The 16,217-nt window shown below is 43.8% G+C and overlaps 2 protein-coding genes across 8 annotated transcripts in view; one reads left to right on the top strand and one right to left on the bottom strand.

Annotated features, from left to right (window-relative positions):
• Cbl (E3 ubiquitin-protein ligase CBL) overlaps positions 1 to 16,217 on the top strand; it is a 43,495-nt gene that overhangs the window by 14,395 nt on the left and 12,883 nt on the right. The window lies entirely within an intron of this gene.
• On the bottom strand, positions 12,832 to 16,153 carry Gtpx1 (glutathione peroxidase-like 1). Of its 2 annotated transcripts, XM_031983576.2 has the most exons (6): positions 15,997 to 16,119; positions 15,344 to 15,452; positions 14,171 to 14,273; positions 13,987 to 14,096; positions 13,814 to 13,905; positions 12,832 to 13,381 (listed from the first exon to the last, which is right to left on the bottom strand). In XM_031983576.2, exons 2-6 carry the CDS (start codon positions 15,402 to 15,404, stop codon positions 13,166 to 13,168), a joined length of 582 nt encoding a protein of 193 aa, XP_031839436.1. In that variant the 5' UTR covers positions 15,405 to 15,452; positions 15,997 to 16,119; the 3' UTR covers positions 12,832 to 13,165. The 2 variants fall into 2 exon arrangements, with proteins under 2 accessions (XP_031839436.1, XP_031839437.1); XM_031983577.2 differs by lacking the exon at positions 15,344 to 15,452 and having other exon boundaries at positions 15,997 to 16,153.

The raw sequence follows: 16,217 nt of genomic DNA on the forward strand, positions 1-16,217 counted from the left end.
AATCGGCCGTGTGTGCAGCCGGTGGGGCGATTCAAAGGGAATTGATCCGGTGAATCGAGTCTCGTTGACCTTTTGCTTGAACCGCAATTTACATTTCGGAACGAATTACCGTGAAAGTATTGTTCCGTCACGTCCCCGGATTAACGTGCGTAGACGTTCTTCCGAGTCGGCGTCCAGTCCGAGTTCAGTCGTCGCCGGGAACGCGTTGCCGTAGACCTCGTATTGATTTCTGCCGCTTTTTTCCTGTTAACGACGGAACTCTGGATCTTCGTGGGAATGTAGAGTATAAAACCGTTGTCTCGCCGCGTAGATTTTCAAACTAGATCGAGTCTACGAGCGTACCTTTAATTCTTGAAACAGTGAAACTACCGATTACATTAACCCTCTATGGGCCGAATTTTTGTTCATGATTATAACAAAATCTATGCAGTGCAAAATTAATATATACACATATGAATACGAACTAACAACGTATTCAATAGTTTCGATAATTTCATCAAATAAATATATTTTGTAAGTTTTAAGTTACAATGACGTTAAACTTTCACGCCTGGGTATAGAAAAGTTTAAGTTAAATGATTACTTAAGTTTATTCGCCACTTTGAGTGCAAAATGAAATGAATCAACAAGATGCCAATATACTGATATGTGACTTCAAGATTCTTCGGCTATTATAGAAAATATACACAAGCTTTCCGAATGATTATTAACAAATGCACTCGAGAAGCGACTCCCAGTCGCCAGATGATTTGACACAGCAAAATTATAAACTTCGGTATTTACCATTAACCTTTGTATATTGCATCAATACGTGAAACATTGAAAGACAATAGCTTTATACCTAACTTATGTATAATTTCTTGTTAAATTCATTTTAAAGAATCTCGTCTACGTCTAATTAGAAAGTATAGAATACTTCAAGTGAAAAACTTTCGAGTGCAAATGATTGATATAATTTATACCAAAAAACCATACAAAATAGTTGCGTTGTTCGCTGATTCCATTGTTAACACTAGGTTTACGCATTATTGTACACTTCATTCTATTATTCCCAAAAGAATCAATGCTCGTTTATTTCGCTTGTGGAAACCGGAGATTCGATAGTAGGTAATTGGTGTCCATGTCACTGTGATCGCACCAATGAAAATCGGCGTAAACATTAACAAAATAACATTTCTAAAATCACCTACACCTCAATTTCACGCGTTCCGTAAACCTAGTGTTAAGTCACGATTAGATATCTTTTCGTGCACTGATATTCAGCTGCGAAACTAAATATAGATTCACACCGCAATACCGCAGCAGCGATGAAGCAAGGGGTCGGTCGAGCGGTGTCCGAAGAAAGAAAATTTTCTAGAATAGCATTAACATTATCCCGCCTTATAAATACACAAGCCTCCAGCACGTTCGAGGATATCGTTCGCCCGGCGGCGGCGGCATGAAATTTTAATACCGGAGGTCCGAGAACATCGGCCGCCGTTGGCCGGGAAGAAGACGAATTTCCAGCGGCGGAGTATCAGCGCGGAAAATCGAGTGGCTCGGGCTGATTCGAAAGTAGAGAAAGGGAAGAAAAAATAAGAGCGGCCAGGAGGAAAAGAGGGCGAGCGAGCAGCGCATGAAAGGAAGAATTTTCTTCTTTCTCTCCGGCTGTAATCTCCGCCGTTCCACCGGCGGAGGGGGCCGGCCCGGCATTGAGCTATTGTGGAAGGAAATGGCGGGGTTTCAGCGGAATTCCCCTCGACCCCGGCGTATCGGGCCGAATTTACGGTCGTCCGGGTCGCGTAGGCGGTAATATTGACTGTCTGGAAAGCGAATTCATTCCGGAGGTTACTTTCGCTATATTAATTCCGGTCGGCAGGGGTTGAACGGCATTGATAGGCGGCCCGGTGTGTGTCTATCAGAGGTATCCGTGTCTGAAGAGTTAGGGTACGTTTACAGCGCGGTGCCGCCGCCGCCGCCGCCGCCGCGATACTCGATTAGATCAGCGACGGGAGCGAGGCGTACGTGCTTTCGTTTTATAATCGAAATGTTTTTTCTACGCCGGAGCGATCGAGCGCGCACGGTAATCGATCAACGATGCAAGTGATACGATACCTGTTTGCGATTGCGACATTCCTCTTACTTTGGCAGCTGAGGCGTTTGTCGTTCGGTTCGATTTCGTTGGGGTTTCGATCGAAGTCGATGAGGTTTTACGGTAGCTAGTCGTGATATTGTTGTACTTTTGTGGGAATTCTGGTGGTTAACAGATGTTCTTGAATGAATGATTAAAGATGGAGTGCGATGGATTGATCGACGTTGAAGTTTCAGCGTGGAATGATTTAGCGAGATATTTTATTGGGTTCTGCTTCTGTGGTGTGTGGTTTCTATGGTTCCATTTTGATAGTCTCTAGCTTCTCTAGTTCTACTTTGATAGCCCCTAGTTTTTCTAGCTCTACTTTGATAGCCCCTAGCTTCTCTAATTCCACTTTGATAGCCCCTAGTTTCTCTAGTTCTACTTTTTGATAGCCTCTAGCTTTTCTAATTCCACTTTGATAGCCTCTAGCTTCTCTAGTTTTACTTTTTGATAGCCCCTAGCTTTTCTAATTCCACTTTGATAGCCTCTAGCTTCTCTAGTTTTACTTTTTGATAGCCCCTAGCTTCTCTAGTTTTACTTTTTGATAGCCCCTAGCTTCTCTAGTTTTACTTTTTGATAGCCCCTAGCTTTTCTAATTCCACTTTGATAGCCTCTAGCTTCTCTAGTTCTACTTTGATAGCCCCTAGTTTCTCTAGTTCTACTTTGATAGCCCCTAGTTTCTCTAGTTCTACTTTTTGATAGCCCCTAGCTTTTCTAATTCCACTTTGATAGCCTCTAGCTTCTCTAGCTCTACTTTGATAGCCCCTAGTTTCTCTAGTTCTACTTCGATAGCCCCTAGCTCCTCTAATTCCACTTTGATAGTCTCTAACTCCTCTAATTCCACTTCGATAGTCTCTAACTCCTCTAGTTCCACTTTGATACCCCCTAGTTTCTCCAGTTCTACTTCGATACTAGCTTCTCTAATTCCAGTTTGATAATCCCCAGTTTCTTCCAGTGCATCAATCATCTTCAGTTTCTTCGGTTATACTCGTACAGCCTCTAGCTCAGCTTCCACTGCCTCTACTTATACTTCTGTAATCACTGGCCTCTCCATTGCTACTTTATGATGAACAGTTTCTCCAGTTTGACTCGTGCAGCCTCCAATCATTCTCTCCCAGCTACCATCGCTGTAAACGTACCCTTAGGACGAAAAAGCCTCTCCCTCTATCTTTCTCTCGGCGATCGCGTTCCTCTCCTGCCCCCGTTGCCAGCTGGCGAGTTAAGCTCGCATCCGGACGTGAGCCGAAGCGGAAGGAAGGGGACGTGACGTCGCGATTAAAGCGAATTAAACGAGCGAATTGTACGAATCGGCGTGGCCGTGCTCGCTCGCTCGCTCGCTCGCTTGCTCGTGACTATCGTCTGCCTACATACGCCGTTTATCGGGACACGAGGTTGCCGCGGATTGACTCATTGTGCTCGTCGCTATCTTCGATCAAAATCGTGTCGTATCTGCGTGCTCGGAGTTTCGCGTCGACGCGTCAACCGTTGCCACGCACCTGTCCCCTGGGACTCTATCGGGAATTGGAATCTATTCCCGGTAGAGAATCACGTAGTCTTCGATAGGAAAGTCGAACCCCTTGAGTCGGTGTCCCATGATCGAGGGGTTGCTCTAGCGAAGAACGATACGTGGCACTTTGCGACACTGCAATTACCGGATAGGTCAAACTGATTCGTTCCCGATCACATTGTTTCATAATTATTCCAACGATACAGTCGCCTGAGACATTATAGAACGTACGGATCTAATGACACGAATTAATCGAAATCTGAGTAAATGTATTTTCATAGTTTCCACGAGGAACTGTAACTAATCGACTATTCGATAAAAATATTTTGAGAGATGGTCACTGCGGGAAGATTGAAGATCAGTAGCTCTCTCGTGGAGAATAGTAGCTCTCTCGTGGAGAATAGTAGCTCTCTCGCGGAGGAAACTCCCGAAGAGCTCGAATGCCGACCGAACAACCGTCCCATCTTCGCTTATCAAAAGAACCCGAGGATCTCAATCACTCGCAACGCTTGAACGTTATCAGTTCCGGGAAACAAAGGAACCGAAGATCATCCTCGAAACCTTTTAACCCTCTATCCGGCGAGCCGAGAGCCGTTCCTCTCGTTTCAAATGCGACCACGGCCGCGCGTACAATCAGTGGAAAGCCCTATCTCCCCGGCAACCGTTCCATCCTTCCGGTCGAAGGACAAAAGGACGCCGAGCGTTCGAAACCGGGCATGTATCTGCCGCCGCGAAACGCGTCCGGAAAGTTCACGGTTGCTGGGAGAGGCGGTCGGTCGCACGGCCCGGTGCAAGTCTGCGTGACGTTGAAAGCATCGCGGCGCGCGAGGCTCGCTGGAGCGACGACGGTGCTCGATATAATGTCGATAATGTGGTTAACGGGCGGGCATATCTTACATACTTAGATACATAATCAACTCCGCTGTACAACATTCTCTCCTGTCGAGCCTTCCTTCTTTTGTCGTCGACGCCGTCAGCCTTCCGCTATAAATCTACTCTCTGTGTCTCATTAAAAACTATTACTTCGACGTATTGTTCTATAATCGAGTGAAAAGAGGGATCTTTTTTGTGAATTTTAACAGTAGGTTTATGGGAGGTGTTGCTCCAAGGAATATTGAATTTTATTTTTATTTGATTATTTATTTTCGTCAGCCTTCCGCTATAAATCTACTATCTGTGTCTCGTTAAAAACTATTACTTCGACGTATTGTTCTATAATCGAGTGAAAAGAGGGACCTTTTTTGTGAACATTAACAGTAGGTTTATGGGAGGTGTTATTTCGAGGAATATTGAATTTTTTATGAATGGTCGTTCTATTTTATTTTAATTTTATTGTTTATTTTCGTCAGCCTTTCGCTATAAATCTACTCTCAGTATCTTATTAAAAACTCCTGTTACTTCGACGTATTGTTCTATAATTGAGTGAAAAGAGGGACCTTTTTGTGAACTTTAACAGTAGGCTTGTGGGAGGTGTTATTTCGAGGAATATCGAATTTTATATGAATAGTCGTTCTATTTTATTTTAATTTGATTATTTTCATCCGCGTCGTGGACGTCGTCGGCCTTTCGCTGTAAATCTGCTCTCAGTGTCTCATTAAAAACTCCTATTACTTCGACGTATTGTTCTATAACTGAGTGAAAAGAGGGATCTTTTTGTGAACTTTAACAGTACGTTCATGGGAGATGTTACTGCAAGGAATATTGAATTTTATATGAATGGTCGTTCTATTTTATTTCGATTTGATTATTTATTTTCATCTCCGTTGCTGGGCGTTGCTGTTCAGACGGTCCGGGGCATCCTTGAAACACGGCTCCAGCCGTTCCACTGACATTTTCTGTCGAGTCGATGTGTACCTACGTGTGTATTTTCGCTGCGCGGATTGCGCAATTGCATCTGCTCCGGCGACGGTGGTTGGAAACCTGCGGAAGGCACGGCGTCTTCTGGAGCAGCGAGCTACCTTTGTTTCGCGGTAGGGCGGAGTTGAAAAGGTGATATTCTGCGCGAGTAATGAACTATTGGAGTAGTGTTAAACACTGAAGTATTATTACTATGATACTGGTATATTGGTAGTTATTTTATTGGTAATGTTACTGTACGACTGTTTGTGATTAGGGTGTTAGTGATATTACTGCATTAGTGATTGCTGTATCAGTAATTTCTATATTAGTAATATTACTATATTGGTACTATAAATAATAATATAAATGTGGTTACTTAATAATAATATTACTACATGATTAGTATATTACTAGTCACTATGTTAATAATAATATTACTACATTAATAATTACAATGTCAATACTACTACTACTATAACACTGAAATACTCGACGCTACCCTAACTGAAATGAACAATTAAACAGAGTGGAGATCGTGATTTACATTTCGCATTTTACCGTGTACGGTTCACTAACAACCCAATCGAAATGTCCATTTTTTCAGCCGGCCAGCCACGGATAAATAATTAGCGTGGGTTGTTTCAGGGAGGCCGCTTTTGTCGAGGTTCACGCAAAGTGACCGTAACTACAGGCCTCATCGATATCTATCAATTTATCTAATTGTGTTCTCCTTCGTTCAGGGAATTCCGCGTGCCCGTATCGCGAAATTATCCTGAAACCGCCTCACCGTCCCCGGGGTATATTTATTATTTCCATCAATTGTCCCACGCTGTTTCGATCGCGCGACAAATCCGCCGGATATTCCCAATTTAACCTCGGCTTTGCACGCTTTCTCGCGGCCGTAATGAATGGATCGTAAAATCTCACTCAATTACGAATTTTTGATTGAAGTCCAATTCATTGTATCAACAATCCTAGCAGAATCGTACTAAACATCATTAATCCTTCACGACTCAGTAAAATTGAGATAATTTTACATGAAATTTCGATAACACATCTATCGAACCCAGTCAACCCTTCGCGGTCGAACGCCGCCATAATGGCTTCGAACTTCGACATCTAAATTCGAAAGCTGCAAATGAATAATTTGAATGCATCGTAAAATCTCACTCAATTACGAATTTTTGATCGAAGTCGAATTCACTGTATCAACAATCCTAGCAGAATCGTACTAAACATCATTAACCCTTCACGACTCAGTAAAATTACTGAAACGAAATAATAGATCTTACATGAAATTTCGATAACACGAGAACATCCATCGAATCCAGTCAACCCTTCGCGGTCGAACGCCGCCATGATGGCTTCAAGCTCCATCTAAATTCGAAAGCTGCATATGAATAATTTAAATATTCAAATAACGAGAGATTCCTATATACTTCTCTTTCCTCCAGTAATCGAGACTCTAACGCATAACTCAGCTTTTGTGGAAAAGATTTCCAAAGGGTCAACAGATTCTCGTTCGCGAAGGGTTGATCGGTTGAATCGTTCGTCGCGTCGGACGTTGGACTCCGCGGACTGCGGCGGTTCGAGAAAATCCGTCGTTCAACAATGAACAGCTTAATCCGATACACGCGAGACACGGCGCCGTTGTGTTTTATAATCGCGTTTCACTCTAGGGCGCTCCCCTTGAAGTCGGGTCTCAATCAGATTATTCTTCGCTGTCTCTTAGCCACTTCTCCCGCGGCCGGCGAGCAATGGCCGAAGGCGTCGCTCGTCCCTCTAAGAAGTTGAGAGACTTCGAAACTTCAGGTTATTCGTCGACGGTCGATCCCCGAAGCGCGCCAGGTGCATGCCGTTTCCTTATCTGCCGCGAAACTTTCGTTATCTGCCCGCACCTTCTCGTCCCAGAACGAAATTGCCTCCGCCTAGGCGAGATAAAAACTCGCATACGGGCTCCGCCCGCAATTTCCCGACTTCCCACTCGCTTTTCGAGTGATTCTCGAGTAATCTGGTTAACCCTTTGCACTCTGGAGCTTTTCGCTGGAAACATTCGACACTTTCCTATGAGATGTAGATGACGTTTGAAACAAATTAACCCCTTGCCCTACAACAACGAGTGAGACAAATATATGTATTAATCGATACATTCGAATTCAAAGTAAATACTATTCCTCTGCAAACAACCATTATACTTAAAAGGAAATATAGGCGTAATGCTTAGAATTTTTCTCTTTCCAATAAATTATTAATGACAAAGTAGCCGTATCGATCAGAGTTGAGAGAGATATCATAGGCCAAGGGGTTAATGAGGAAACATACGTGAATTAAGAAACAAAGCTGTTTTATAGAAATGTTTCACATATTGACGCATTATACGAAACTTAATATTATATACTTTGTATTTTTGTTACATCGAATCGTGTGGTGGCTGAGAGTCACCTCTCGAGTGCAAAGGGTTAAAGGGATACTCGTGAATCCTTGAAGTGGCAGAGATTGAATTTATCAAGGGAAGAGGAAAGTTACCTATCGCTGAGCTGGATGCTCCAATGACGTCACCTTTTAGCACCGTTGATGACTGGTCGCAGAAAGAAGATTCCTTTTCAATCTGACGCCACAGCGTTCTCGGATATTCGTCGACTGGAAGTGAAACATACCGATTTCGGAAGCTACAGCGTTTCCTGCGAGAAGTTTCGATCGAATCACGCGAACTCTCGTCAACCCTTGAACCATGTTTCTCGCGTAATGACCGGTATACAGGTGATAACGAGTACATTCGTCGAACACCGTTGTAAAGTACCGAACCGTGCAATGATTCAATGAATTCTTTTTGTACCAACGCAAAAAGGCATTCCACTTGAATCCCACTGATCGAACTTCAACCCCTTGTTCTATGATTGATTTTTCAACCATGATCGATACAACTGCTTCACCGTTAATAATTTACTGAAAAAAAGAGATTTACGTCGACGCGTTAACCCCTTGCACTATTTCCTTCTCAACTCCGATCGATGCGACTACTTTGTCGTTAATAGAAAGAGTTCTAGGCATATTCTATGTTTCCTTCTAAATATAGTAACTTTGCAGAATATTTACTTCGAATTCGAATGAACCGAGTAGTATTTGTTGAATCACGTTGAAAATCACCGCGAGTCTGGCACGTGGTTATAAGGCAAGGGTTTAAATTCCATTTGAAATCTTCACCGCGGTGTTACACGTTATCACGTGGTAAGGGTTTAACCCTTTGCACTCGAGAGGTGACTCTCAGTCACATGATTCGACGCAGCAAACTCATAAAATTCTCAATTCAATATTAAACCTTGTGCAACGTATCAACACATAAAACATCGAAGTAAAATAGTTCTGCCTCTTAATTTATAGATCAATTGTGTTGCGAAGAATATCGTTAATATTCAGTCAGAAAGTAATATCTTTAATGAAAAATATCGTCGAGTGCAAAGGGTTAATCACTCGACAGCAAGAAATCAGTGCATAGTTCTTATTCTCCATTATTCAAGTATTCGATATCTAATTTCGCAGAACCTGCGAAAGGTTTTAGCTTTAGAGAATGTTCGTCAAAGGGTTAATTATCTTCATTTCACAAGACGTTCATTGTTTTCGAATATAAGTCCGTACAACGAAGAGCACTCCAAAATGGCTGGCTTCGCCGTCTAGTGTCCGGTCGCCGATCGAGCGTTTCCGTTAGGTTCGCGAGTCTCCGCTGAAAAACCGCCTGTTCGCATAGAAAAAGGTGAAATTCCGGATTGAATATTCGATTCGCGAACTGGCGCGAAACGGCGGCGGCACATGGAAGACGGCGTCGGTGCGTGTTGGAAAAGCGGCGGATCTATGAATGGAGGCGAGCCTCGGATCAGTCGGCAAGCAAGGACGACTAATTATAGCGTTAGTATCTCTCAGCTTCGTTTTGTACATTAACCACGCACCGTCTATGCATATATACGTACGTATATACACGTACACACGTATATACATGTGCACCGTGTGCGTATATAATATGTACACATACAGGGTGTCCAATTAATGCTAATAGGCACGGTCAACAAACAGGGTGATCCGTGAAAATGTCATTCGAAAGAGATCGTTCCGCGAGAAGCTTCGCTTCTTAAGAGATCGAACGCAAAAATGATCGCTGAATTACCGCGATTCGTTACAATTATTTGAAGAACATTCTGCACTGCAATCAGTGTAACACGACTCGGTGTTATTCGGCAAGATAAACGTGCGAACGATAACGCAGCTCGGATACTTCGATATTATATTTGTCTTATTATGTGCGTCCCGCTTCAGTGTTTAATGCTAACGAAACTTGACACGTTTACTAATTACTCGCCAACGTTGGATTCATGGGACTCTATGGATATTAGACTCGCTAACTATTTAACAAAACTTCAGTCGATCCTCATCGACGAGGCTCTAAGATCTATACGAACGCCTTATCTAAAACCAACGCGCACAGAACGTTCCATTGCAACCGAGTAGATTTCAGATTGATAATTCACTTAACGTATCGCTAAATCGATTGCTTCATTCCTAACAGAAGCGTCCGTTACAGTTCCAACAACCTCGAAAGACGAATCTAGAGACTTCCTCCGCCCCTTTCGGCAGTCGCAGCGTTAGCTCGAATATTAATCAACCTCGCGGAAATCTTCCGGGGCCGACGCGAACGAGCGAGTCTTATCGATCACACGCCGGGACCGGCGCACACAAAAAAGGAAAACACGTACAAGTATATATCGCATTCGGAACATTGAATTTCGAGACACACGGGGTACTCCTGCAATAGAGGACGCGACCCAGTTTAACGGTGACGTAAAGCGGCTCAGGATTGAAATTCAGGAAGGACACGCGCCTCGGCGAATCGCTGCTAGTCTTCGTTCCCCTCCCCCTCTCCTCTCCTCGTCTCCCACTTGCATATCCCGGTTGCTCGGCTACGCTCGCCTACTTTCTTCGAAATATGAATTTCAAACCGGCCGAGAGAGGGGCGGAAGGGGGGAGGCGCGGCACAGGCAGGAGGCGAGGAAACGAGAAGAAAGAAAGAAAGAAAGAAAAGTATTTCGCGGCGTGTGTCGAGTGTTCGCCGGCGTGTTCCATCCTTGACCCGCTCGCGCGCGGCGCGGTACAACACACGATGCCCTGTAATTATATCATCGCGTAGCCTGAATGTGCCTGGGACGCATCGACCCATTTTTCCGCCGGAGGAACGCTCTCGACGCCGACGCCCCGGTGGATGGTCGCTTCCTCGGATCGCGGAGAGCGGAACGCCACTGGGTCACAGCCGGCGGACCGACCGGTGTTTTTCCAATCGGAGCGAAGTTCCGGGGAAACTTTCGCGAGGCGGGAGCGGGGCGGGTCGGCTCGGGCGGACGCAGGAAACCGTTCGATCGAGATTGTTCACCCTCCGCGGATCTAAGACACTTCTAGGTTCCTCGCTCTGAACCTCGCGTCGACGTTCGATTCACTTGCAGTCCTGGAACTACCACGCAGACGGACTTTCCAAAATTTCTATAGAAACCCCAGGATACTGTCGATGCGTCTATCGAGACTTCGATCGATGGTTTGCGTATAAAACAATTTCTTCAGAAATTTCTTCGGTAGTTGTAAAAGAATTTTGGAATGGGTCATTTGATCTTAGTTCTAGTGTTGACACGGTTGATTACGCGTTCGGCGCTTTGATTAGCAAGTAAACACTCGAAACTCCTGCGCCGAAAGTTTCCTTGACACTAGATTTACGGACGTTTATTCTATACTTTATTCTATTGTTCTTAGAAAACTACGCGTTCGTCTATGTAAATCGAGAAAATTTTAGCTTCGAAACTAGAGCGTTGCAATGCGTATTCGCCAGTGCGAATCAAAATCGACTGAAACTATTACTAAATACTGTTCGAACAGTTCAATATCCGTCAAATTGACGGGCTCCGTAAATCTAGAGTTAACGAAGCAGAAACTAAACAGGTATTCTTCGGAACGGTTACTATCTTTCTGATATCTCGTACAGCGAATAAAATTTCGTTCGATACGTCACCGAGACAATGAATGTTTCAGTTTATGTTAACAATGGCGTCAGCCGAGTCCGGGTGACGTGGCAGTCGAAGTATTAAGAACATTCGAAGCACCCTCGCAGTGGGTTGCGCCTTTCAATTGTTTCACGCGATATTCTCAGGGGTGCGAAGAGAAATTACGGGTGCGTCGATGATCCCCGGGCAGTTTCTCGGTCGTCCGATGGGTCCTGTCGTTAACGACATCGATTAGCTGCCGATAATTCGTCTGTCGTCGCACAGGCCGGCCGGCGGAGGCAGATCGAGCAGAAATTCAGTTAACGTGTCGAACAAGCCCGCCCAATTTGCCGGCGGTTGCGTCACGCGCTGTAACTCGACATGCGAGGCGTGTAAAACTCATTTCTTTGCGCGAGACGTGAATTCGTAGGCATCGATTCCCGGCGTGATAACGATTCCACCGAGCTCGAAATTAGTAGCTCGTTAAACTCTCCGCGTAACGTGTTGCCGCGACCTTTTGACGCCTGAACGTTCAATAAAAGCGCGATACTCGCAGTCCAATTACCAGTTCCGGAGGTAACTTGTATAACACGAATTAGCGTCGCCGTTAAATGCCAATTAAAGATGCAATTAAAGTTTCACGAAGTCTGCGGAGCTCAGCGGCGACGGGGGAAGCTGATTCGAGGGGACTCTGCCCTCCGCGCAGCGAGTTCTCCGCGCAGAAAGGGGTTCCGTGAACCGCGGAACTCTCCGACGAGCATCTGGACTCGTTTAAATTGCTCCGGACAGAGGCACAGCGAGCCAACAGGTGACCAGATGCGCGCCGAGGTCGAGGAAACCGGAGGAATTCTGCGGGGAAATGATTCACCGGCTTCCCGGATATCGCGGCGACGATCCGGACGTCTCCGCGAGCGAAGAGACGCTCGAAACGCGGCGGAAAATGTGTCGAAAGCTCGCTCATAAATCTCTCCGGCGTGCCGTTCATTGTCTTCCTTTACGGTCGGCGTCGAGTGCCGCGCGTACCTGACCGCTACGTCACCTCCGTTTACGTTCGTGACCGGGTCTATTTTCAGCGTCATTAGTGCCTTTCGGGCGACTCAATTTAATTGTCCGGTGATCCCTTCAACACCCTCGGGACCGGGCCGCTGGTCATTAGTACGAAATACCGTTCCAAAAGTAGCGCGAATCTTCGCTCGCCGGAGGCGAGGTCCGCCGCGGTTTTATCCGGCTGACGAGACGCTCATGAGACACCCGGATCGCCCCTTAGGTGTAACAGCGTTTCCTCCTACTTTCATTTCTCATTCGCCGCGCGAGTCGGAGGGAAGAATGCATATGGCGCCGGAAGAACGTAATGGAACTTAACGAACTCGGGTATAGCACCCTTTTATTAATTCTTCACATGTACACATGGTAAGAAACATCTAAACGTCTATGGTTATTCGTAGAAAACATTTGTCCGCCGATAGAAGAGTAGGTCGCGTGGCGTTATTAATATACGATGGAAGAGAAGAAACATAGAAACGAAACCTCTGCCGAGGAATGTCGAATGTCTGTGATACAGTGTGCGCGAGTGCGTATATATGTGTTTGTGTGTGAATCTGTTGGTGGATTCTTATCCCTACGCGTGTTCATCGATTACAAAGCATGCTGTATTACGGATTTAGGAAACGGTGGCACGAAAAGCGAGCGAGATTAGAAGTATTTCTCCAGATTGCTCCGCAGTTTACTCGGGTCCACGTTCGGACCGTGTCTCTCCACCACTTTGCCCTCCTTGTCCACGATGAACTTGGTGAAGTTCCATTTGATGAAGCTGCCCAAGGTACCTCCTTGCTCCTTCTTCAGATACTTCCACAGCGGGTGCGTGTTCTCGCCGTTCACGTCGATCTTGTCGAACAAGTCGAACTTCACCTGAAACGAGGATCTCTAATGAATCTACAGTTTCCCGACTTTAACGCTAGATTACCGAGCATTTGAACTAACGTTTGAGAATTTCATTATAAAAACTACAAACGTGGATTTATTGAGATTTGAATTGATTTAAATTTCAGCTCAGGTATTACTTAACCAGCTTCTTTAGTAATTTCTCAGAGGTATTCATATCTCTTCAGTAATCGCAAAGGAAACAATCAAGGAACTATTGTTGGTAGTTCTAGTGTTATTATTATCTTCCACGAAGGAAGAATTCCAGTGAATTTTCTTCGTGTCGTAACATTGTATACTTATCTCCTAGGTCTGAGCTGAAGTCTTTGAAGAATTTTTATCTATGCTACTTTGTCTTATTGTAAAATGTGCACATTGCTCGAATCATTCCGCCATTAAAAATTGAAAACATTGGAATACCTTTTGTCGGTTGGCGAAGCTGCATATTTCTTCGTTATCTCCTGGCTCCTGTCCGTTGAACTGATTGCAAGGGAAGGCCAAAATTCGTAAACCTGTGGATACATTGATTTATAGATCCGTGGGTCATTCTTTAATTCCTGCTTGAAAACAAAAATCCTTTTATTTCATAGTACCTTTGGATTCTGCGTACTCGTCGTACAGCTCATTTAATTCTTTGTAATTCGTTGCCGTGAGACCACATTTCGAGGCCACGTTCACTATCAGACACACGTGATCTTTGTAACTGTAACGCATTATCATTATTATTACGAATGTATTTCCCATCATATTTTTATCTGAAATAATTCGACGGCTTACTTGGATAAGGGGACATCCTCGCCCTTGATGGACTTCGCGGTGAAATCGTAAATCGATTTCGCCTCCTTGTAATTTTCGTTTCCGCTCATGGCCGCCGCTGTAACTGAAATCGACCGATACGTGATAACATTAATACAGCTGCCGGACTAGACGAGCTCCGTCTGTTTGTAAATGTGCATTTCTACCAGCGCAACAAAAAAAGCGCGAGGACGATATTAATGAACTGATAACAAGCGGCAAAGGAATAAGAAATACTCATTATTAAATATTTATCGTTTCTAAATAATTACTGCCGAGGCTGCGATCGGTCTTTTAATTCGCCGACGATAATTAACAATCGGTGGAAACGCTCGTTCCAACCGTGACGCGCGTTATGTATTCTGAATTTAGTCGATTCGAATTTAATATGCCGGATCGTGAAATAGCAGAGTCACGTTCACCTGACGCCGGTCGATAAAAGTTGACCAGAGTCATTTGTACGCCAATGAATTAAAAGGTAATAAATTTAGAACAAAATTTTCATCGAGCAAATGACAACTAACACACACTTTTCCATTCAGTGAAATGCGAAGGTTAGAAAGACGCGTAAACCGAACCCTAACCTTAACATAACGTACGTAATAATTACTGAAAATTCTTCATAATGAATACACATCGTGACACTAATCGATTTGTCATTGCTACGCACGACTACATATAATCGTAGCTTATTTTTGAATATTTAAACTCGATATCGTATAAACTAATTGCTCGTTTCTATTTATTTATAATTAACGGAAACATACACTCGTTTTAATCACTTAAGATGAACAAAATATGGCGGGAGCGTTATTTACTTTGTTGTATTAGTATTATAAAGATATATAATTGCGAATTTAAATGACACTGTCTTTAGGCGTAACCTGTTAATCAGATGACATTCGCCATGAATATCGTCCACGAATAATTTGTGCCAGTTAATTTGTAATTTGTTAATTTGTGTTTGTAATTTCCCCGAAGTAACGAGTTAGTATCATGCAGTAAATAATAAAGATCTCTTCGATTCGATTCTTGCAAGGGAGATAGCAACCGTATTAAATTTCATCCTCGGGCAAAAAATCGCACTACCGTTATTTTGTTCTCACAGTAAAGCGGATACAGGTGGGCAGGTGTTAAACTTATCGAGTTACATGCCTGCAAAAGTTCGGATAACTTGAGTAAAGCCCACCGGCAGCACCAATTTTATAAAATGCATTTCTTCGTTTGTAGTGCGTAGTATGCGTATGCGACTGTGTTCCTGAAACTGTCAGTGCAAACACTGTGGTATAATCTTTACGGTGTGACTAATTTGAGGCAAATGTTTACCATACGGTGTCAACTTTTGCCGAGAATTTTTGCGACTCGGCAGAAATTTAGGTTGTATCGTAGGTTGAGTAACAGTAAAATCGAAGAGTCGAAGAATTTATTCGATATCTTTATTCCGATCGATATGATAACTATAAAAAGATAAGATTGTAGATGACTATTATTTTTCTTTATTTGGACTCTGACCCGAACGAATTATGAGTAATGGAATAATATGCAAATGTCCTTTTATTGACGCGTAATTTATCGTGAATTCTCATGCAAGGTTCAAAATTTTGCGCACAACGTAATCGATTGCCATCTGTCGTCCGTGGAGCAAACCTCGACGAATCTGTAGCATCAGATTACACGAGTCGCCAATATTTTACGCAAAATCATGTTAAACTTTAGTCGTGAATATCCCTAAGTTGACGATGAAAACATTGATGATAAAATTGTGGTGCTCATTGGTGCACATTGAATACGAATTAAACGAATCTTACCGACAATTTGCTGACAAATCTTGCAATGGGAAAACGTGAACCGTACACTGGCAGCTCTGCTTTTGCACTGATGAGCCGGCTGCGGCTACTAGCGTCTATCGGCTTACTCACACACTGTTGATATATACTTGTGTATGATACATAGTGAGTCCTTCGTTACGGAAGAAAATGACTTTCATATTTTGCCCGCCTCAATTCTCTATTAGTCATATGAAGATGAT

The sequence above is a fragment of the Nomia melanderi genome, chromosome 2 (genome assembly GCF_051020985.1).
Source record: "Nomia melanderi isolate GNS246 chromosome 2, iyNomMela1, whole genome shotgun sequence".
In the NCBI taxonomy this organism is placed as follows: Eukaryota; Metazoa; Arthropoda; class Insecta; order Hymenoptera; family Halictidae; genus Nomia; species Nomia melanderi.